The 24,245-nt window shown below is 40.4% G+C and overlaps 1 protein-coding gene across 3 annotated transcripts in view; it reads right to left on the bottom strand.

The window, feature by feature from the left end:
* Positions 1-24,245, bottom strand: part of arhgap27l (Rho GTPase activating protein 27, like) — a 27,259-nt gene extending 3,014 nt beyond the window's left edge. The window contains exons 1-17 of one of the 3 annotated variants that reach the window (XM_088341654.1): positions 24,064-24,245; positions 16,018-16,136; positions 15,060-15,943; positions 11,151-11,285; positions 8,547-8,675; positions 6,493-6,657; positions 6,321-6,386; positions 3,775-3,888; positions 3,617-3,691; positions 3,423-3,485; positions 3,164-3,231; positions 1,004-1,091; positions 784-885; positions 612-710; positions 468-540; positions 239-355; positions 70-168 (exon numbers count right to left, since the gene is read on the bottom strand). In XM_088341654.1, coding sequence (XP_088197780.1) covers positions 70-168; positions 239-355; positions 468-540; positions 612-710; positions 784-885; positions 1,004-1,091; positions 3,164-3,231; positions 3,423-3,485; positions 3,617-3,691; positions 3,775-3,888; positions 6,321-6,386; positions 6,493-6,657; positions 8,547-8,675; positions 11,151-11,285; positions 15,060-15,943; positions 16,018-16,048 — 2,308 coding nt within the window. In that variant the 5' untranslated portion in view covers positions 16,049-16,136; positions 24,064-24,245. The remainder of the gene's footprint in view (positions 1-69; positions 169-238; positions 356-467; positions 541-611; positions 711-783; positions 886-1,003; positions 1,092-3,163; positions 3,232-3,422; positions 3,486-3,616; positions 3,692-3,774; positions 3,889-6,320; positions 6,387-6,492; positions 6,658-8,546; positions 8,676-11,150; positions 11,286-15,059; positions 15,944-16,017; positions 16,137-24,063) is intronic. The other 2 variants (XM_088341663.1, XM_088341672.1) reach the window with 2 other exon arrangements.

Here is a 24,245-nt window from a genome sequence, read left to right as displayed (position 1 = left end):
GACAAAACACTGTGAAACCTTTTGAAGATGAATCCAAACAAAAAGCGGTGACCTGACAACCTGTCTTACCTCTCCTCTCCACAGCTTTGATGCACTTTTCCACAAATTTCGGAATCGTGGCGTTTTCCCTGTGACAGAGCGTGTCCAGGTAGCAGCCAAATACATTATCTGAACACAACAAGACATGCATTATGTTCCTAATCTGTGTGATGAAGGATTGTGCGATCATAACACTTACCTCTAATGTATCCTTTTTCCTTGACGCTCTGCAGCGTGGGCCTTCTTTGGAGGAAGCGTCGAAGTTTGGTGCGAACCCGCGTCTGCTCCGTTTCAGCACTCGACAAACTTCTATTGCCTAGAAAGGGTACAACATTATCTTAGGAGACAGGAAATTTTAAAAAAGTACACATGAAGTCCTCACAATACGAGGCACAGAAGGGGCATGGTTGTGTAAAAAAGGCACTCACTCGCCCGCTTCCTGTCTTTTTCCTCTTTGTCTGAGGCCGCGTCGTCCTCATCGTCCGAAGTCTGTTCCTGTTCCTGAAAGACGCACCTCCACACTTAGGGTATGACGGTGCATGTGAGTGCAGACGCGTTTTCTTTTGCTTTACCAACTGTCGGATTGTGTCCTGTATGACTTTGAACCAATCAGTGATGATGCTGTCTGTGTCGTACTGCATCAAGTATTCGCACCCTTGACGAGTCCTCAGCTGCACGTACGTGCACACACATATCAATAGGGAAGCAACAGAACTGATGTATAGCCTTGGTAAGCATGCTGACCTCCAATACATTCTTCTTGGATGATTTGTCCTTAGGTGCCCAGCACATCGAAGCTCCTTTCAGCTCTACTGTGTATTCCGGAACAATGTGTGAAGCTTTGGACTAATTAAGAAGAAAAAACACAAGAAAAAAGACAAGACAGGACCAAAATGAGGAAAAACAAGTTAAGGTAATACGAGATTAAGGTCAGGAGAGCGCCTTTAGATGTAAGGTGAGTCACCATGTTGCTGCTGGGAGCAGATTTGGGGTCCCGGTGGAAGGTGAGGATGCCGCCGTGCAAGACAGTCCACGATTGACTCCAGTTCTTTCTGTTTGCGTGGCAATGAGACAGGAACAATTTTTCAAAAATTATATAAGCTACAGGCAGAGGTAAGGTCAGGCATAAAAAATCCAGCCCGACCTGAGACAGGCCTGCAGGTATTAAAGGCCGACCCAGCACCAGCCCAACCAATTAATTTGATATGCTGGACCGAGTCCAAGCATTACAGAGGAGAAAAGATGATTTATGATAACAAATTAAAATCGGTCTTTTGTACCAATATCTAAGATAACCAACACTGCATAAACATTACATATTTTATATTTTTGTGTATGTGAAAGGTTTCATTAACCAATCATTTTCCATCATTGACGGATCTCTTTAAGAGCTGGTGGGAAAAGTTTAAGGCTGTCCGTCATTCGAACAGAGAGAAAATTGGGCCATAAACCACAGTAGCGGTAGGTCCCTATGAATCTAGTGCAAGGGTCGGCAACCTATGACACGGGTGCCAGCAGTTGCACGCGAGGGGTTAACCAGTTTTGTTTTCTTAAAAAGTAAAGCGCATTTTTACCTGAAATTTAGAAATTTTCAGTTGCACGCCATGTTTACGGTAGCGCCCCTCCTCTTCTTCTTCGTGTGTGAGTGTGTGTCTGCACCGCGCCTCGCAGAAGAGGAAAGATCCATGTTTTAACCCACAGAAACACCGGCGCGCAATAAATGAATGAATAATGACAGCTCCTCCAGCGAAAAACTCTCGGTCTTTTCAGGCAGCATGGACAAATGACTGGGACTTTGTGCAAAGAAATGACCGTGCTGTTTGTGCATTATGCCTCGAGAGCATTGTACCTGGCACAACAAGTGTTAAAACGTCATTATGAGACGAAACATGAACATGAATTCAAGGATAAGTCTGACAAGGCGGATACATTAAAACACGCTCTGTCCAGGTACGGCCAACAAACACAGACTCTGAAAACCTTTGTCACTGCTAAAATCACCACCACTGAGGCAAGTTATCACATTGCTCACTGCATAGCAAAGTACAGAAATCCATTTAATATCTGTGACCAAGTCAGCTGTTTTTTCTGTTGCACTTATTTTCAAGTAGCCTTCTGCCTTGCTGCTGTTATTTCAAGTTTTGATATTTTCTGCAATAAGATTTCATTGATGAATCGTAGCTGTCCATATCACTTGTTTTTGACTGTAGTTCATTGTTGCTGATGAATGGTTGATTCTGGTTAATTCTTGTGCTAAAAAGTTGAAGTCATGGATGAGTACAGGCCTTTCCACATGTTGCTCACATCAATTTTTTAGTTTATTGATGAACAAGGATAAAGGAAGATAAATTGGTCAGTAGGCAGCATGGCGGCGCAGTGGTTAGCGCGTGTGCGGCACAGTTCTAAGGTCTTGGGAAACTCCTGTGTGGGTTCAAATCCAGCTACTGGACCTACTGTGCGGAGTTTGTATGTTCTCCCCGTGCTTGCGTGGGTTTCCTCCGGGCACTCTGGTTTCCACCCACATTCAAAGACATGCGTTTCAGGTGGATTGGCCGGTTCAAATTGTCCCTAGGTGTGAATGGGCGAGCGAGTTGTCTGTCCCTGTGTGCCCTGCGATTGGCTGGCAACCAGTTCAGGGTGTCCCCTGCCCACTGCCCGATGATTGCTGGGATGGGCTCCAGCACCCCCGCGACCCTACTGGAGGATAAGCGGTGCAGCCAATGAGATGAGATGAGATGAGAAATTGGTCAGTTATATGATTTCAATGTATATCCATGTTGTATATCCGGACTGGTGTTAAATTACCGCTCTGTTGGATATTAAAAAAAAAATTGTGCGAGTCATTGATTTTGGTGTGGAACACTGATTAACAAGAAAAATTGAAAGTGGCACTCTACACCGAAAAGGTTGCTAAACCCTGACCGAGTGCATCACTTTAAGAAAGAGAGAATGAGGCGGTGATGTGTGAATAATAAAAAAAAAAACATATCAGGGAGAGAGAAGCCTGGCCCGACCAGAAAGTATTGATTGACATTTTAGGCCCGATTTAGCCCAAAATTAGTGTCGGTCAGGCTCGGGCTTAGGATCTTACCTCTGGCTGCAGAACACAAGCAAAACAACTCACCGGATTTTCTTGCCGTTATCGACTACTTTGGTCTTGTTGATAATTCCTGCCTTCTCGAGCAGATGTCCCTGAAGGCACAGACAGAAAGTCAAATGTTCACTGTCCACAATACTTTCGCTTAGCCGACCACCACCAGGGGGCGCATGCAACCCTACAGGTTAGTGCGTGAGTTCAATATGTTCCCATAGCAACCACTAAAAAATATGGCACAAGAAGAATAAATGAGAGCGCCCAATCAGAGTGCAGGACCTCCGACTACTACCTGTTGGGAGTCTGTGCTGCGACTGGATAGATTCCTTTTCAGTCTGACCCTATCATAGAGCTTGACACACAATCAAATCATGAGCGCACGGATGATTATCTATGTATTTCGGCATGTTGTGCGTTTGCACTCATTGTTTGTGTTTGCATGGGTTTACAATAGGTGTGTTCAGCATGCCCATGCACGCATACCTGCGAACTCTCTGGTGAGTCTCTCTTGAAATCGGATAAATCACTGACGTGCCTCCAGTGTTGTGGAGCAAACGTCTGGGGAGCAAAAGCAAGTTTGTCAGCTCGTCCCAGTCATGAAACAGATGCCAGCACACGCTGGGCCTTCTGCTGCCACTCACGTCCTCAGCCACGCTGTGTCGCCATGCCAAGCGCTGATCCGGTGTACCGTTAGTCATCCGAGCGCCATCTTTGAGCTCCAGGTTTATTCTTGGAATTACCTGCTGGCGAGCAGGCTGGAAATGAGAAAATTTCTTTGCGTTATTGTTTTGTCTCCTCTAGATGGCACCAGGCCATTATGCTTGTCTTTCATATTCAACTTCCTGTTTTACATGTATTCAAGGCTCTATTGAAAATTATGATGAATGTCTTCATAAAACTAACCTAATCTTGGAGATAAATTTCAATTCTGAACGGGTCATTAAACTAGAGGTTGGATGCAAAAATAGTCTCACAAAAACATTTATTTAAAAAAAGTTTTACCAATTTGAAAATAAATCCTGTGCTATATGTTCAGACAAGAATAACAAATATGTTATTTGTATATATATATATATATATATATATATATATATATATATATATATATTGTAGATATATGAATGTATGTACAGTATGTATGTATGTATGTAAAACAAACATTATTAGAGGCCCCTGTCACCCCCATCATAGACTGTTCAATCTGCTACCCTTTGGAGAGCGGTACTGTAGTGTGCAGTGCAGGACCACCATGTTCTGCAACAGGCATGTCGCCCTGTCCATTAGACTTTTAAACGGTCAATCCCACATAGGCAAGCATACCCAACTGCTTTTGCATATCTGTTTTTAAATTGTTTTCATCTCATCTCATCTCGTTAGCTGCACCGCTTATCCTCAGTAGGGTCGCGGGGGTGCGGAAGCCCATCCTAGCAATCATCGGGTAGTGAATGAGGTTAAATTGTTTTAATTTAGAAAATACAATAAATACATTTGTATTTTTTCTTTTCAAATTCTATTACTTGTTACTTTAAAAACACTACTATTTGTCACTGTTAAGTGAAAATGTTTACCTGACTGCCCATTTTGCACATCTGCTGTACAGTCCTGCATATCCATATATTTTGTACATCATATGATCCTTGTACTGGCTTGTTTCTGTCTACAAGTTCTTTGCACTATTGTACGGGATCCTTTTTCAAAATGTCCAACTTATTACTATATATCTATATCTATAGATTTGCGGAAATTGTGCGGGTCAGATGTATCAACATTTTGTTTTGTAAACATTTGTACAAGAATGACAAATAAAGTACATCTATTGAACATTGCCCACTGCCCGAAGACAGCTGGGATGGGCTCCAGCACCCCCGCGACCCGACTGAGGATAAGCTGTGCAGATAATGGATGGATGGATGGATATTTAACATTGTGTACCACTATTCAAGACGAGATGGAGAGACTTTTCTTATTGTGGATACACGACAAGGAGCTAGCAGGTGCTGGCGGCACATAGAGCAGAAGTCGCTATCTATCTAAAAGGACCTAAAACTTGAGGCAGTGTCTACTAAGGGAGAATAATCGTCGGGTACAACCGGAATGGATTTCAAGCCAAGCCATAGCCGGTTTAGAAATTCAAGAGGAAGACTGCCTCTGAGACAGAGGTTTGGCATGAGAGAGCAGTGAGTGCAGGTTACAAAGAAACAGACAAGTTTTTGCAGCGCTTTGTTAAAATGAAAGAAAGGAAATAGATACAGTATTCTGTGAACTATGTTTGAGTTTACATTTATTTTAAGTTACAGTAACTTTAATTTTAAGTAAACAGTAAGTGCTTACGCAAAACCGTGCTACCTGACACCCATTAACTCTCGCACTTCTGTTACGTTGCCGACTCAATCTTATTTATGTAATATCATCTAGTTTATCTTATTAATGTCCATCCATCTATCCATCTATCCATTATCTGCACCGCTTGTTCTCAGTGGGGTCGCGGGGGTGCTGAAGCCCATCCTAGCAATCTTCGGGCAGTGAGCAGGGGACACCCTGTACTGGTTGCCAGCCAGTCGCAGGGTACACAAAGACAGACGACTCGCTCATTCACACCTAGGGACAGTTTGAACCAGCCAATTAACTTGACATGCATGTTTTTGGAATGTGGGAGGAAACATGAGTGCCTGGAGGAAACCCTAGCAAGCACGAGGAGAACATGCAAACTCCACACAGTAAGGTTTGTCTTATTAATGTATTATGTTTAATTACAATTTTAAAGCTTTGTTGTGGTCAAGATGATTATTATAGCTATTTTGGGTTAACGTTGATTCTTTTGGGAGTTAGGGAACGGACTAATTAGTTTTTTGTTATTTCATATCAGGAAAATTTGCTTGTTACATGAACAATTTGTGTTAAAGCACGATCCTGGAACGAATTGAGCTAATATAAAAAATTACCATAGCATTAAAGGGAGGATTTAGCTTTGTCCTTCTATTGATTTTGTAGAGGACTGAAACTGTATTCTTACTTTGAATGCACGATGAGTAAAAACTTGAACTGAAGAAGAACATGTGACAAAAACACTAAATATATGAAGTTCTATAGCTAAAACTATTCTTCAACTTGACCCTCGTCACTATAGAAACGTCTAGATGGTATTGTTGATACTGCATGACTGTATTTGTGCATGTACTGTAGGTACCTTAGTGAAGACGGTGTCATTGTCATTGTGCGCGTCGACGGGATAATCTTCTTTTGGAAGTGGTGGCTTCAGGTTCAATCCACACACGCACACATGCAAGCGCACATACAAATGCAAACACATACGGCAAAAATGAGTTTTGTGAAACGATAAATGACTTTTAAACTCGTACCGGTGTATCGTTGTTCCTGGCAATAACATCGATTGTGTTGAGGGCTGCGTGGGGCATGGCTATTTCTGTAGGCAGATTCCAGGAGGTGGCGCCAGATACCGGGTTGTAATAGTAAAGCCTTCCTGAGCTTTGGTCCATCAACTGCTCCCAAATCTCAATGTCAGGCTGTTGGGAAAAACATTAAGCAGTTAGCATTTAGTAAAAAAAAAAAAACAATGTAACAATGTTGTTTTTTTCCAACATGTGCTACTTGAACCACTTCTGAGACCCTGGCACCCCTTCATAGTTTGCGAGAAGACGAATTAGTGCATAAGTATGATACTTTTTAAGAAAACAACAACTTTTTCACTGCAAACAAAATTCTTACACATTTGGAATGACATTCGGTTTATTTAAGTTTTAATGTACTTATTTTTGTTTTCAAAGAAAACTAGACAAATAACACTTCAAATGAAAAATATGGTCAACTATGGCAGATCATTTTGCTCATTTTAATCTTGGTAGAAAAATAATTCTTTTAAGGACAGTGTGTATTATTTTACCACTAAATCTGGCTGTTTTGTTTAGTACACGAAAACGAGTGCTTACAGGCATAAACAATAATACAAACTACTGTGACTCAAAATGACCAAAAAGCAACCTTTTTTTCTATATTTTTGGGGGGTACATGTAGCAGCAAGATGGAAGACCATTTTGTCAGCTCCCTATAGGTGAGGCTCATGTTATTATGTCAAATGATTGCAAATTTATAAACCTATGGGTATTTTCAAAAAATGCATGTGTATGTAATGGTTCATGTATTTTTGCTAATTCTTTAAATCATTATGTTTTTCAATGAATTGTTTTTTTACAATTAAAAATGGAACACAGTAAATTTTATTTGCGTATGAGCACTAATTATATAAGTTTACACACTATAATGCGCATAACCAACAAATATCTTTTGTCATATATTTTTCTTATACTTACGGTATATCAATGCAATGATTGATCAGTCGCTGTTTAACCTATTAAATGGCACTATGCAAATCAGTCTCTCTGGAACTGTGAGTAAAAATAGTGTGATAAAGAGATAAGCTCTAATGCCTTTTCTAAACATCTGTAACCATCGATGGTTTAGTGCAGGATTGTCCAAACCTTATCAGAAAGCAGACCATATTGTGGTATACTGAAAATTTGTGCCTAGAATTCTTTGAAAAATTCACCCTCCATGAAAGATTTGCAGCGTCGCAACTTTGTAGCTCGCCTCATAAAAATAAACTTAACTTGAACTGAGTGCTGCTTTACTGTTAAAACAGCTTTCAGTTGCTTCACCTTTTCACAGCGCAGTGCCTATTATATTCTATGAAAACAGCTAGAGTCTCTTGGAAAATTAGACAGATGCAGTTGTTTTGTATTTTGGTGAAAAATGACTCAAATTTCCACTCCTGGAAGGTGCGGCCCTCAAAGTCAACTTTTCATTTTTTAATTACAGTGGGGTGGGCTAAAATTCTTAGAGAAAGCCAAGGGCAAGGTGGCCAAAAAACTACTGTCATCATCTGGTGAAATGGTGATTTTTTTTTTTTAACAAATTTATCTTATACTGTGGTCAACAATACTGGTGGGCCATATATTATGAATTTTATGACAGAGGCCGTAGGCCAGTAAAAAATTGATCACGAGCCGTAACTGGCCCCCAGGCGGGACTTTGGACATGCCTGGTCTAGTGGTGTCAGCGCTTTAACCAGCATTACTCAGGATTGATTCTGTTGCATACATTGCTCAAATACATACCATATGGTTACGCATACCTAGGAATACTTAGATATTCAATCCACTGTGTTCTGCTTTTCATAAGGCACAGTTGGTTTTAAGGCACACTTTCAAATTTCTGGACAAATTGGGGTTCTTAGGTGCACCTTATAGTCCGAAAAATACAGTACATTCATTGTCTGTCATTCTACCAATGCACTGATTTGAGTGAAAAAGAAAACGTTTGAAAGCTAAATATTAATTGTGTCATGCTGTAGTGCTTCTGTAAGATGTAAACTGCATGTGTGCTTCTTTTGTATGACCTCTGAAGGTAAGGGGGACAAGCTGGTGGGAACTGGGAACAAGGCCTGTGGAGACGACGGGTGCGGCGAAGACGGCCGCGGTAGTGGGCGGAAGAAAAACGTCCTCCCGGTTTCATGGTCCGTGTGAATCTGCAAAAGATCCCTTTCACAATAACACAGCCTGCTTCCTGTCACACCTATTTGAATGTTTTTTCGTTCGACAAATACAAATCAATGAAATCGTGAACATATGTACACTAAAAAATACACTAAATTTTCTTCCATAAACCTTTAAATGAAGATTTCTGATCATTGACATTGTTCTACTGAACAAAAGCTATTAGTTTAACATGAGCATTTGCATACAAAGCAGAGATTGACGATTTTGTGAATTTAGAAATGCAGTTGACATTTATGATTTCAATGTAAAAGAAATTATTCTTACCTTATTAAGGAAGTAATTTAAAATGTAAGTAAAGCACTACAGTGTCAAAAGATTCAATTGGAAAATGAGCTCACAAAAGGAAGACAACATTATCATACCTGTCAACTTATACGTTTTCTGGAGGCGTTTTAAGGGGCAAAAAGTGGTAGTGTTGGCAGGCATGGGAACAATAGCAAATGTTATCCTACAATAAGTAACACTAAATATACTGCAAGTGGAAAAATAACTAAGACATATCCGAAAATAATTGTTTGTGTTGTTTATTTGGTAAACGAAATAAACGTCTTCATGCAAATAATATTTGTTCTAATTCTACACAGTCTGTCTTGCTATGAGTAAATGGGTGGCGTGTTTAGTTTGTAAAGTTTATTAGCAATTAATAAGGGAAATTGTAATTAGTAATAAGGGGAGCTGTAGGCTGAAGCTGACAGGTATGCAATAACCACCATACTACTGGACTGTCTCAGAAAATTAGAATATTGTGATAAAGTTCTTTATTTTCTGTAATGCAATTAAAAAAACAAAAATGTCATACATTCTGGATTCATTACACATCAACTGAACTATTTCAAGCCTTTTATTATTTGAATATTGCTGAATTTGGCCTACAGCTTAAGAAAACTCAAAAATCCTATATCAAAATATTAGAATACTTCCTCAGACCAAGTAAAAAAATAATTTTATAACAGCAAAACTAAATCAAACATTTGAAAATGTTCATTGATGCACTCAGTACTTGGTTGGGAATCCTTTTGCACGGATTACTGCATCAATCCGGCGTGGCATGGAGGCAATCAGCCTGTGGCATTGCTGAGGTATTATTGATGCCCAGGATGCTTCGATAGCGGCCTTCAGCTCATTTGCAATTGCAGGTCTGGTGTCTTTCATCTTCTTCTTAACTATACCCCACAATTTCTCGATGGGGTTCAGGTCAGGGGAATTAGCAGGCCAATCAAGGACAGTGATGCCATGGTCAGTGCACCAGTTACTGGTGGTTTTGGCACTGTGGCCAGGTGCCAGATCATGCTGGAAAATGAAATCCTCATCTCCATAGAGCTTTTCAGCAGATGGAAGCATGTAGTGCTCTAAAATCTCTTGGTACACAGTTGCATTTACTCTGGACTTGATGAAACACAGTGGACCAACACCAGCAGCTGACATGGCTCCCCAAACCATTTCTGACTGTGGGAACTTCACACTGGATTTCAAGCAACTTGGATTTTGCTCCTCTCCAGCCTTTCTCCAGACTCTGGCGCCTTGGCTTCCAAATGAAATGCAAAACTTGCTTTCGTCTGAAAAGAGGACTTTGGACCACTCTGCAACTGTCCAGTGCTTCTTCTACATAGCCCAAGTCAGACGCTTCTTCCGTTGTCTTGAGTTCAGAAGTGGCTTGACCATGGGAATACGGCTATTGTAGCCCATTTCCCGGACACGTCTGTGAACTGTGGCTTTTGATACCTGGACTCCAGCTTCAGCCCACTGTCTTTGAAGCTCCCCCAAATTCTGGAAGCGGCTCTTCTTCACAATTTTGTTAGGGCTGCGGTCATCTCTCTTGGTTGCGCAGCGTTTACGGCCACATTTTTCCCTTCCAACAGACTTTTTGTGGATATGCTTTGAAACTGCACTCTGTGAACAGCCTGCTCTTTGAGAAATTTCTTTTTGTGTCTTACCCTCCTGATGGAGGGTATCAATGATGGTCCTCTGGACAGCAGTCAGATCAGCAGTCTTCCCCATACTTGTGATTTAGTTTACTGAACCAAGCTGAGTGTTTTTAAGGCTCAGGAAACCTCGCAAGGTGTTTCGAGTTAATTAGATGATTCAGGTGATTAGTTGAATAGCCAACTTGTATACTTTTTCATGATATTCTAATATTTTGAGATTTTTGAGTTTTCTTAAGCTGTAGGCCAAATTCAGCAATATTAAAATAATAAAAGGCTTGAAATAGTTCAGTTGATGTGTAATGAATCCAGAATGTATGACATTTTTGTTTTTTTAATTGCATTACAGAAAATAAAGAACTTTATCACAATATTCTAATTTTCTGAGACAGTCCAGTATATCAATAACAGTTGAAATGACAATAATAAACCTTTGCTTATTATTATTATTATTATTATTTAACACTCCAGCAAATTTCGGATTCCTTTTTTTTTCAGAGTGGGAAATCTGTGCTCCCTCACCTGCCATCCATGCTGTGGACTAAGGGGTGAGGGGCTTATTATTTCAGAGGAAGTGCTTGAAGAGGAGGGGGTGTGACCAGTGGAGAAGATCTCTGGGTCAGCTAGCTGTGCAGGCTCTGCCGAGGAGGCACGTGCCTGTAAAAGTCAAGCCATACAACAGATTCAAGAGTTAGTGTCTGCATCCATCCAACCACCCATCAATTTTCATTACGCTTCTCCTGACCAGAACACCAGAACACAACATGCTGGATCCAGCAATTCACAAGGCACAAAAAATTGGAAAATAATTATTTTATCATTTGAATCAATAAAAAATAAGACAGAAACACATGCTTGACCAGAAAAGTTCAGGATTTTACATTAAACCGTTCTCCTTTTTTTTTGGAGTAGTGTGCTTTTTTAAATTATGCTCCCATTACCGGTTGTTCATTTTTAGAGAAAGTTTTCCAGTTTGTACAGGCGATCCTCTTTATACGAGAACCTCTAAACACAAGAATTTTGGTGTACGAGTTTTTTTTAATCAAAAATCTGCTGCACTATACGAAGGAAAATCCAGTTCACAAGCAGTCCCAGAGGCTAGAAACAGCTCGAGACAGTTCATTAAATATGACCGTTTACTGCCAGCATCAGTTCATGCAGTTTGCACATACATACTACCGTAAATTCCGGACTATAGAGCGCACCTGATTATAAGCCGCACCCACCATATTTCGGGAGGAAAACCGATTTTATACATACACAAGCCGCACCTGTATATTAGCCGCATGCGCCCACAATGAAAAAACGCAATACAAACACGATTTTTTTTTTTAACCCATACTCGATACAGTCCGAAAATCACAGCCGGCAAAATGAATGGAAAATGATACCAGTACTTAAGATTTAATGCAGACCTGCAAAGTACGGGTGCCCGTTGAAAGTAATCCAGGGAAAAAAGTGTATATTTCCAAAGGTAAGGGTGGGAAAAATATATATCCACTATTGTGGATATAAGTTTTTAAAATAATAAGAATACGTTTCTAAAATAAATACATTACAAAAATATACAGTTGCAAATACATATTATACATGGTTACACCTATTTACAAAGAAAGACGGTACACCGAGAGAGTTTTCAAAGCTTCAATAATAATATTATAACTTTCATCCCAAAACGTGCCTGTGAAGGGTAGCAAAACGCTATTAGCCACACGCTCGCAACACAGTAAACAGCTCTGTTAAAAAAAAACATACCGTACTTGTAGTAAGCACGGTAAACCCTCCCCATCTACCTCCTTATAACTGACGTCATCAAAGTAGTCTTTCTTCAGTATGCTCCCTTATTTGTTAGCACGCTAGCATCATGCTCGCGGTAGCTCTGTTTCCTTCTATATCGGACTGCTCGATTGCGTTTAGCTTGAAACTTGCGTAATGTGCCTTTCCTTTTTGCAATTTGCATGGTGAGGATATGTCTACGCTCATTTAATTTGTGCTCAAGCTAAGAAGTTGAAGTCTAAATCTTACCTTTAGAACTCGAGTGCCGCTGGCGGCCATTAGAAAAATTACATAAATTGGCCGCATCACTGAATAAGCCGCAGGGTTGAAAGTTTGGGTAAAAAGTAGCGGCTTATAGTCCGGAATTTACGGTAACACAGGCAAAAAAAGAAATGATTGTGCCGTGAAAATGTTTTGTGTGTACATTCAAATAATGTTACAGTAACTGTAACTTTAAGTGTACAGTAAGTCATCATCAGTCTCTCGATTTCAAACCTGTCAACCTCCGCCTATTGTCCCCTTATTAATTATTGCAAATCCTCCTTATTAAGCAACAATAAACCTTGCAAACACAACGTGACTCCACACAGCCAGACAGACTTTGTAGAATACCGCGACAATAATAGCAATCTACAATGTGGTTGTTGTCTGCTACCAGTGACGGAGACGATCTGGATTAGAGCCGAAATGGACAAGGTCTTTTTTTTTTGTTTGTTTTTTTAAAGCGGTCCCGTATACAAATTATTTTATAGCGTACACAATGTGAAATGATCCAAAAATCGTCTAAAAAAAGGGGAAAAACAAAGTTTACAGGTATGCTATCTCGATTCATTTAATCTACAAAAGGGGTTTTTCAATTCATAGATCTATACATTTACCTGCCGTTAAGTAAAATAATACACAGAGATACACAAGCAAGGATTTATCAATATTTCATGCTTCTGGCTCAGGTTCCTTGTGTGGACTAGGGGCCATCGCCATGGCGACAATGTAAGAGGAAGACATCAAATTTCTCATCGTCTCGCCAGAAGCTTAAGATCAGAAAAATGGCCGATAGATGGGCTACTTTCAGTATGTACAACGCTTTTTCATACCAAATCCCACCACTTTCACATTACAGTTTTCATCTCTGTATAAAACTATGCAAACCATGAAATGGAACAGGTGATATCATGTAAGAATACACCTGAAGAGAAAGTTGATTGATACCATAATAAAGTGGAATAAAGACAATTGCTCCTAATGTTTGAAATAACACCAAATCATAAAGCTAAAAAAATATTTAATGTGATTGTCTGTTAGTCACAATTTGATACACCAAAACTATTGGTACTAAAAGTTTTGTAGTAATGTGTAAAAAGTGAAAAACTATGGTCAGACATCCCTAAAGGGACAGTGTGTAATATCTAGTGCCTCCTAGCAGTACAAAAAAACTTCATCCAGTTAAAAAAAAAATGATTTGAAAACAAGGCAAAAATACATGAACTGACATAACAATGCTCATTTTTATAAAAAAAAAATCATGGGACAAGAAGTTTGTATTTCTTTTACACCGTGGAATCCCCGCTCAAGTCGGCGCCATGTTTGTTCGGCATCCTGCCGCCACACTATGCCTTGTATCACTGGCCCTTGTTCGTACCAGACAAAAAAGTGCTATCTAGTAGTCAAATATTACACTTTTAGGCTTTAAAATGTTTTCTACTTTCATTAACCGGACTAGGGGTGACTAAAACTGATGATTATTTTAATGATTGACAAATCTGCTGATATTTTGAGGTAAATAATACAAAACCATGAATTTGAATTTTTGTACCTATATTTAAAACAATTCAGGTTCAAGTTTGCTTGTGTGCAATATTTTATATTAGGTAAATCATATACAAATAATAACACTTTTAATATCATACATTTAACGTCCTTGACATGTAAAAAATAACACATCTCAATTTTTTGTCATTTTTACATTTTTGGCCTTTATAGAATGTTTACACTATGGAATGTTTCCTTTCTGGCTTTCATGAATCGTTTACATTGTGGCATGTTTACATTACATAAGGCCAATAAGAAAAAAAACTGGTGAAACGTTTTCCTTTTAACAAGTTTGCGACAATATAAGAGAAAAGACTCCAACTAACAATTACGTCAGTAAGCACATAATTTGATATTTAATTTGTAGGTAATCAATTAGTTCAAATCTATTTACCAAAGAACCTTGCATTGCTTCGCATTCTTTGCCTCAGATTCATTGCATGAAAAAAGGCACAAGGCAGATTTAGATAACATTAACCTATACAAACAATTCTCAAAGTAATTGTCAAATTAATTTGTAAATTGATTTATTATTAACATTGTCATGGTAGGAAAGCTGATTGGAATATGTGAGTCAATTGGTGAAAAGTAGGGAAAGGATGGAACTTCATGGGTTACTGTTTAGCAGATCCACCTCACAATTCAGAGGTCCCAGGGTCAATTACAACTAATGGCCTTACTGTTTGGAGTTTGCATAATCTTACAATTTTTTTCTTGCCGCTCCGGTTTCCTCCCACAATCCAATAACAAGCATGACAGGTTGATTGGAGAGTCCAAATATTCCAGAGGCATGAGTTAGTGTGTAAATAGTTGTCTGTCTGTGTGTGCCCTGCAATTGACATTTACCTGTTTGGGGGGTGGAGTTGGGTTCAGCTCTCTAATCAGATCATCCAGGTGGAGGTCCTGGATGGACTCGTAGATGTGATTCGATCCTTCTTTCTCTAATGGTTCATCCTGCTCCTCCTGGCCATCGCTGTCTTGTTCACTGTCCTCCGTGGCAACGATGGCTTCCTCTTCCTCTTCTATTCCTTCAGTTTCAGCCGTCGCCTCCTCCTGGCTTTCCTGCAAGGAATCATCCCCAGATTCCTTGGGGGCATGCAGGTCAGGTACGGTGGGCGTCTCCACAGGGATTGGTAGAGTGTGGGGTCGGGCAGTGACCACATCAGCCTGGCTGAAAACTATGTCTCTGTGCTCCTCGGGCAGGTTTTTCACCAATACATCATCCGTCTGGTCTGTGTTGTTGAGTACTAAAGATTGGCGCGTAGTTGTGGTAAGCGGCGGCGGAAGATCAATGAAGTCCAGTGGGACACCGAATGTGGACATGCGGTTTTCTGTCTTGCGGTAGCTCCCCGAGGTGTCCGGTTTGAGACGGATAGTGACCTCGTCACTTGGTTTGTTTGGTTTGGTCCCACCTGACTCTTCTAGTATTTTGGGGATTTGAATTGCCACAGGGACCGGCACGGGGACTGGTACAGAGACAGGCGTGACTACAGTCGCCTCCGGACCAGGCGGGGGTGCAAAATCCAACAGGGATGGCACATCTGGCGGGAGCTCCTTGACGTACTTGGCTGGAATGTAGAACGGTTTGGAGGTGTGGTCACGCCGCACTTGCCACCAGTGGGCATTCGTTTTGGCCAGCAAGACATAGCGCTCGTTGGGCTTGATGGAAATTAAGGAGCCGTCACGGCCCTTGTACTCGTACTGGAACTCCACAAGCACCAGACCCACACCTCAAACAGAAATACAAAAAATGACTGAAAGAAGAATGCTTAACCGAAAAGGGGAACACTTTTAGGTCACTGACCTTTGGCCATCAAGGCAGACGTGGTAGCCATGGAGAAAGCAGACTCCCCCCCTCAGATTGATGGACAGGTGGCCACTCCACAAGTGGGGGGTGACAGATCAAGTGCAACCATTCGCTCTCTAGGAAACATCGAAAACTACAAACATCACCTGCAGTATTGCAGTATCACACAAAATGGCAGTTTACGGAATGTTCACACATTCATCCTGTCTTAACACGTTCACACTGCACACACGTCAATCGCACTAAAAACTGAAGACACACGCATACATACTCTCACTAGGCAATACACAAATGCAATAATAAAAACACACACTCAAACTACATAGCCCGCTCAAAGGAGCCTCCACAAGCCAAATTACACATGCATTACTGTCAAGACACAAACACCGCTCAACAAACATGAGTGAATACGTACACTCCAGTCAGTTTCCATGGATGACGTCCTTTTTGTATCCAAATTAAGATCATTGTTTTTTCCACACACACACACACACATGCACACACATATACAAAGGACAATAGTAGGAGGTGCACCTCAGCCATTTTTGTTTACAGAGGGAAGTGTCTGCTTCCTGTCAATCCTAATGCCGGCCCACCAGTCACCATCCCTAAATGACATCACACGCACTCAAACATGCATACACGCAAACACTGTGTTGTATATGTGACTTAGTCAGTGAGTGCTGAGAGCTCCGGGTTCAAAGTCTACCTCTTGTGTGACACAGCAAAATGTGTGGCCCACTTTTAAATGCTTGCAAGTTTCAACCCTGCAGGTTGCACACACACCACACATACTCACACACGGCGTGCGTATGTGTGCGTGTGTTTCCTGTCCTTGTCACACAACAAAACGGCAGCATTAACACATAGCAAAGTTGAGAAGTTGGATTTTCTCAGTTTGTGTGATGGACTTTTTGCCAGAGTGTGGCAAAATCATTTTCAGACACAAAAAATATTGATGTAAGAGATTAGCAGGGTAGCAGAGGAAATTATTTTAACTGTCAAGTAGCGCTACGGTTCGGATAAATGAATCACACAAAAAAAATAACCAATTTGTGGATCGATTGTCTTGACAGCATTCAGAGGCATCTCAGGAGGCATCGGTCCATCCATTTAAGGCGCCGCTTATCCTCACGAGGATCCCGGTGAGCTGGAGCCCATTACAGCTATCTACGGGCAGTGGGCAGGGAACACCCTGAACTGGTTGCCAGCCAGTCGAAGGGCACACAGAGACAGACTACTTACTTGCTCATTCACAGCGAGGGAAAATTTTGACCGGCTAATTACCCTGACATGCACGTTTTTGGAATGTGGGAGGAAACTGGAGTGCCCATAGGAAACCCACGCAGGCACAGGGAGAACACACAAACTCAAACTCCACATGGAGAGGCTGCGATAATTAAATATTTTCTCTGTTAAGTATGTGGGTACAATGCTCAACGAGTTCTAGGAGCCCTTATGATTTATTCTTCATGGTGCCTATCTGCTTTAATCTTACTTCTATCAGAGATGTTTGCATCGGAACACATTAGGTTCCAGGAATGGGGGCTGGTGGGTGTGCTGGAGAGTGACCTCATGCTCCTCCCCGCAGGTTTTTTTTTTTCCAATTTCCAATTTTTAGTGTAGCATGAACATAGTGAAAGTAAGAAAAGGCAGGGTTCTAGTAGGGTCCAAATGCCAACGCAAACCCCCAAAAAGATGAAAAAAGAAATTTTTATTCGAGCGCATCTAAGAAATGCACGTACTAGCATGCACATCATGAAATATCTGGCCGAGGCTGTGATCTGGACTTTAAGACAGAAAATGGCGGCAGAGAGTAGCAAAGTCCCAAATTCTGTACAGTAAAAGTAAGATAAAAGCAGATAGGCGCCGTGGACAAAAACATTATAAAGACTCTTTGAACTCAGTTGAGCACTGATAACATACTTATTAGAGAAAATATTTTACTTTGAACATTTTAAGGACACCTGAAATGACACACCCAAAGTTTAAGTAAAAGTGTATCCCCGTGCCTGCGTGGGTTCCCTCCGAGCACTCCGGTTTCCTCACACATTCCCAAAAACATGCATTTCAGGTTAATTAGCAGGCCCAAAATGTCTTTAGGTGTGAATGAGCAAGTGAGTTGTTAGTCTCTGTCTGCCCGGCGACTGGCCTGCAACCAGTTCAGGGTGTCCCCTGCCCACTGCCCGAAGATAGCTGGGATGGGTTCCAGCACCCCCACGACCCTACCGAGGCTAAGCGGTGCAGATAATGGATGGATGGATGGATGGGTTGTCAGCGCTAAGAGAACAGAGAAGCAATATATGGAAAGCTGTGCATAAGCGGTGCAGATAGTGGATGGGTGGTAATTTAACTGATATCTGAAAAGCAAATGTTTCACTATCAGTTCAAAGACTGTAATTAGATATGTATTATGGATCACTAAAATTATTTATAAATGTACTGTATGCATTGTCGTAACAGACATGTAATACTGTTTCCCAGACAACAAATCAAACATGCTAATAATAGCCATTAAATCAAATTGAGTTATTATGTCTAACACACATGGACACACCTCAAACACCCTGCATGTGTGTGTATATGTATTAGTGTGTAGTTCAGGTGTGTTATAAAGCCTTCTGGAATTCCACCCCCTTTCTTCATCATTTGTGTGTCCCATGACCACACCCTCCCCTTGGGCATGCACCCATATAGACTATAAAAACACAGAGACACACAGGAATAAAACTCCCTGTCAATAGACAAACAAATGTGAGATTTGGTAGCCAATCACACAAAACGGGACAGACAACCTTACAGTCATGTGAAACTGAACAACCTTTGGCCTGTGTGCTGGCGAGTGGAGTTGCAACAAACATATCACGAGACCCAGCCACCACACGCTCAAAAGAAAAGCAACCTGATTGGCCATCGCTTTGGTCCACCATGAGGCCTAGATGACAGGTTGTGATACCATGCTGAGCGCTTACACCTGACCAATATAAACAAAACAGAGTTGTCCAAACCGCAGTGCCATGCTATGCTAAATGTGAGTTTAAATATCACGAACACAACTGGTATTTTTTTCCCCACTGTCTGCTCTGACTAGAATTCGGCGGCATCAGGCTCAAAAGACAATGAATTAATCTTGTTACGATACCAACGTTATTACGACAACCCTGTATGTAACATCCCACATGCCGACATTTCTTGTGTAAATACCATGTAAATTATAACTATAGCCTTATCCCCCTTGTCTTATAACATTATCTTCTTTGTTCCTTTATCTTCTTGCTCATACCCAGGGATCAGAATGGAGATTTTCATTTTCAGCTGAAATAGCCAGCGTCCAGGAATAAACCAGGGCGGAGCCCCCCCCCAACCGCCCCCCCCCCCCGCCCCCCCTCAAAAAAAACCTGGGTTTTAGGCAATTTACTTGTCCAAAACCATGCTTATATTTATCATTTAAGTAACATTTTTAGAAGATTAAAATAATTTGCCCACATAACTGATTTTTTTGTAAATACTGCAAGATGAGTTCAAATGCAGTTCAGTCCCTGCAGCTTGTGCGACAATGCGGCCAATTTTTCTAACGGCCGCCAGGGTGCGCCAGAGCAATAAAGGAAAGAGTGAGACAGTCGGATTTTGAATTTGTTTGCTACGCAAGAGAAAAAGTCGGAATGCCTTTGGGGTTCAAAAACAGCGGAAATCTGCGGATCCGCGGAAAATTCTGATCCCTGCATACCTCACTATGAATGTGTAAAACTGGAGTGTCATGCCCAATTTCGTTGTCACAATATGTTAGCCCATTTGTAACAATGACAATAAAGGTATATTCTATTCTATTCTATTCTATTCTATTCTATTCTATTTTATGTGAAACCCTTTGGTTATTTAGCATTTCCAATCAATGCTTTTAATTTGCAAATATGAAGCTGTACGGAATTTGTAACTTTTTTTACTCTCTCCCGCCATCTCCTGGCATAAGTGATGCATGCATATGTGCATTTCTTAGACACACTTGAATAAAGTCTTATTTTTCATCTTTCTTGAGGTTTGGGTTGGAGTTTGGACTCTACTTAAAGTAGGCCTTTTTTTACTTTCACAATTTTCATGCTACTCTAGATAAAAGAAAAATGAGAGGATGGACAGGACAACACTCTCCAGCACTCCCCCCATTCCCCTGTCTAATGTGTTCTGCCCCAAACCACTTTTTTTAGAAGTAATATAAAAGCAGATGAGAACAGTGGAAAATAAGGCAATGGGCTCTTTGAATTCAGGTTGGCAACTTTAAAACATATTTAGTGGAGAAAATATTTAACTTTCAACTCTTTCAAAGACACCTCAAATGACACGCCCGACCTTTCATTAATCATTACATGGTTATTCATAAAATGAAAGAGCTCTGCCATTCAATCTCCTCAGTCATATCTGTGTAAAATCTGAAAAAAGGAACATTTTGTTCTTTCCTTTATATTCTATCGTGTCTGGATTCGCATCATTACTTTTCAAATAAATTGAGATTTGAGAATACAAACTTTGGTCAGATATACTTTGAGAAAACCTTAACACGAACCACTATATCAAGTTATATTGGTTTGATTTAATATGTAAGACTTATATTCCTGCTATATCATAAAACATTTAACTGTGATGAATGTTAATCCTGTGTTGATTATTTGAAAAACGTTTCATTCTTTTATCTATTTTTTCTCTTTGAATTGTGTTCATATACGCTAGATGGCCAAAGAACCTTTCTTTCTCTGATCCATGTTTTGTCTTTGGATTGTGCTCATATTAACTGGTGTGGTTCAGCTACAAAACTTGTAGTACGATTACTTTTATTGTAAGATGACCAAATTCCTAAATAATTCAAAAACAATTTAGCATTACTGATACAGCTAAAAGAACCCCAGCAGAAATTCTACAATGCTATCAAAACTATTACTACTATTAGGACGTTTTTATACTACAACAATTCAACAGCACTTGACTACCCTATTGTAAATAAAATTATCCAACCTCAGTGGAACTGTTTAAATCTAGGCTTAAAACACACTTCTATTTAATAGCATATGAAAAACCTATATTTTATGTTGACAGTATCTGTGTATTGTTTATTATTGCAACATCCATTGCAGCCTGGTCATCCTGAAAGGGGGATCACCTCATGTGCGGTCCCTTCTCAAGGTTCCTTCATTTTCCTCATGTTGAGGTTTTTGAGTTTTTTCTTGCCCTCATGTAGGTTTTAGATCAGGGGATGGTGTAATAATAGTTTGTGGTTTACAATAATCTTTGGTCTGTGCAGCCCTTTGAGACTATTTGTGATTAAGGGCTATACAAATAAACATGACATGCATGAGTGACAGGGTTGGATCCCTCAATCAATAGGGCCGTAGGGGCAACTTTTTATATGGTGTGTCTTGAGCAAATACAGCCTGGTGGCACCCATCCCTCTCCAGGACAGCATAGTTTTACAACTATGCGTGTTAGTCGAATGTTCTAACCACTGCACTACTGAAACAAAACAGTCAAATATTTCAGTTTTGAAAGTACTTTTACCACTGAAAATGCTATGAATCCTATGATGCTACTATTATTGATGCACATTACAATTGTTTTAATTGTCATTGATAACAATGAAGGGAACATTGTTTGCAACAAGATTAGGCATGGCACTCACAGATAAAATGTAATAAAGCCTTATAAAGAGTGTCAGGATAAAAGGGCATACATATTTACAAGGTAGTTCTTGGAGACTAGCCTGAAAAGTAGGTTCAATGTTCTTTTATAATAATAGTCCAATAAAAAATAGTTCTTATGAAATGAAAAGTAGTGCAAGAACATTGAGCAACAACAAAATTCCCAAATAAGTCCATCCATCCATTATCTGCACCGCTTATCCTCAGTAGGGTCGCGAGGGTGCGTGAGCCCATCCCAACCATCTACTGGCAGTGGGCAGGGTACATCCTGAACTGGTTGCCAGACAGTTGCAGGGCACACAGAAACTGACAACTCACTCGCTCATTCATACCTAGGGACAGTTTGAAGCAGCCAATTAAACTGACAAGCATGCCTTTGGAAAGTGAGAGGAAACCGTAGCGCCCGGAGAAAACCCACGCAAGCATGGGGAGAACATGCAAACTCCACACAGGAAGGCTGGTAGCTGGATTTGATCTCATGACTTCAGAACTGTGACGCAGACGCACTAACCACTCAACCGCCGCCGTGCTGCCCCCCAAATAAGTCGATACATAAAATATGACTGCACATTTTTCAATACAAATGAAAAGGTATACATTTTACCTAATGTAATAAATATATTAATAATAAATCATGCAAGGGCAGTGGCATTGGATAAAATTGTTCTATTGTTATCATTTGTACATACCAATACAGTACGTTTACATCTACCATACATACCTTTCAATTGATACGTTTTTTTTATATTTCTTCTTTGTTTTGTCAACGTGTTTTGATCACGTCAAGTTGTGTGCGCCGTACATGAAATTTTGGACGGAAAAAATAAATAAAACTAATTTTATCTTCGACCAATCTTATTTTGCCCATGTCTGATCTAATCTCTAATCTGCTCTTTATAATAAGCAACACTAAATTTACTGCAAGTGGGGAAATAACTAAGAAAGATGCTGAGAGAATTGTTTGTGTTGTTTTACAGGTAAATAAAATAAGCGTGGTTTAACAAATGGCCTTTGTTTTTATTCTACATAGTCTGTCAATCTGTAAGTAACTACGTGACGCATTGAGTTTGTAAGGTTTATTATCGCTTAATAAATGGAACCTGTGGCTACGGGTATGATATTACTAGTTTAATTTTCACTATTAACTGAAGGCCTATACCAGGGGTAGGGAACCTATGGCTCAGGAGCCATATATGGCTCTTTTCATGAGTACATGTGGCTCTGAAATAAAATGTAACTATTGCACATCTCTCTGTGGCGTTCCAAAGTCAAGTGATTTCATCCCGATTTTGGTCCATAAAGCCGAAGCTACTTAATGCAGAAGTTTGATAAGAAACCATTTAAACTGATTAATAAAAACGCTGGCAAACGACTTTGTTTGGGTAAGCAGTACAGGTGGGCGGATCCCTGCACACAGGACAAGGCACTTCCTTCTCCCTCTCTCTCGCTCAGTGCAGTCTACACCGAAACTGAATATGACGATATGCTTATCGTTTGCAGTCATTTGAGACATTTTTACAAAAGAACTTTGCATGCACATTGTTTTGAAACCGTTAAGGACACATTTCATGGAAAAAAATTGCCTCAACTGTCTTAACTTAAGGTGGAAGACAAATTGTAAATGGCATATTTACATTGATTTGGGACACAGGATCTGGCATTATTATCATTTCATACATTTGATTAAATCATCAAATGACACACAGTGAAATAAAATGTGCTGAAGAATTAGCTTTTGTCTAGAGAGCGTGTTTGGCAGTTTTTCAATTTTGTTTGAAAATATATGATGTGGCTCTCTCAATTTCTTTTGAAAACATTTTTTGCTTTGATGGCTCTTTGGGTCAAAAAGGTTCCTGGCCCCTGGCCTATACTATTTTACATGTTAAAAAAAATATTGTGACACTGACACGGGTAAGGTTGATAAAATTAGATGCACCATAGGCTACAGCAAGATTACAATATCAACAAATCAATGTTGTGGTGTATGGCCAAAAATATTGAGATGGCTTGTAAAAAATACTAAAGGCGAAACAAGTTTAGGTCTTCCACTACAAAACGAGCTTATTTGGTTAGTCGGTTGACGTGCGCACGAGCAAACACACCCAACCACACCGCACATTCCATCCGCACGCGCACGCACGCACAAGCTCAACGCTAACAAGCTAACCCCACGAAAAAAAAAATACACGAAACTTGCATTCTTACTTTCCAAGTGACTTCACACATAATAAAAACGACAACTATACACCTAGATGTACAACTACAAGGAATGGAATTCGAGAAAATATGCGAGGAACTCCGTGAATTATATGGCGGAGTTGACGGTTCACAAGTGCCCTAAAAAGTAAGTTAGCATTACCTCGAGTCCGGGGAAAAGCACGACGGTCATGACGTCGGTGTGTCCTTGAGGAATTGTCGTGTCATTTGGATCGCGTCAACTTGTGTGTGTTTGTGTGCGAGCGCGTGTACGTGCGCGCGCGTGTGTCTGTGTATGTGTAAAAATCATGGAACAGGTTCCTCTCTCTTAGGCCCCGCCCACCT

The sequence above is a fragment of the Urocampus carinirostris genome, chromosome 1, assembly GCF_059441175.1.
Source record: "Urocampus carinirostris isolate Australia breed hairy pipefish chromosome 1, RoL_Ucar_1.0, whole genome shotgun sequence".
Lineage (NCBI taxonomy): Eukaryota > Metazoa > Chordata > Actinopteri > Syngnathiformes > Syngnathidae > Urocampus > Urocampus carinirostris.
Note: the sequence above shows the minus strand (reverse complement) of the source record. Positions and strands in the feature narration are given on the sequence as shown.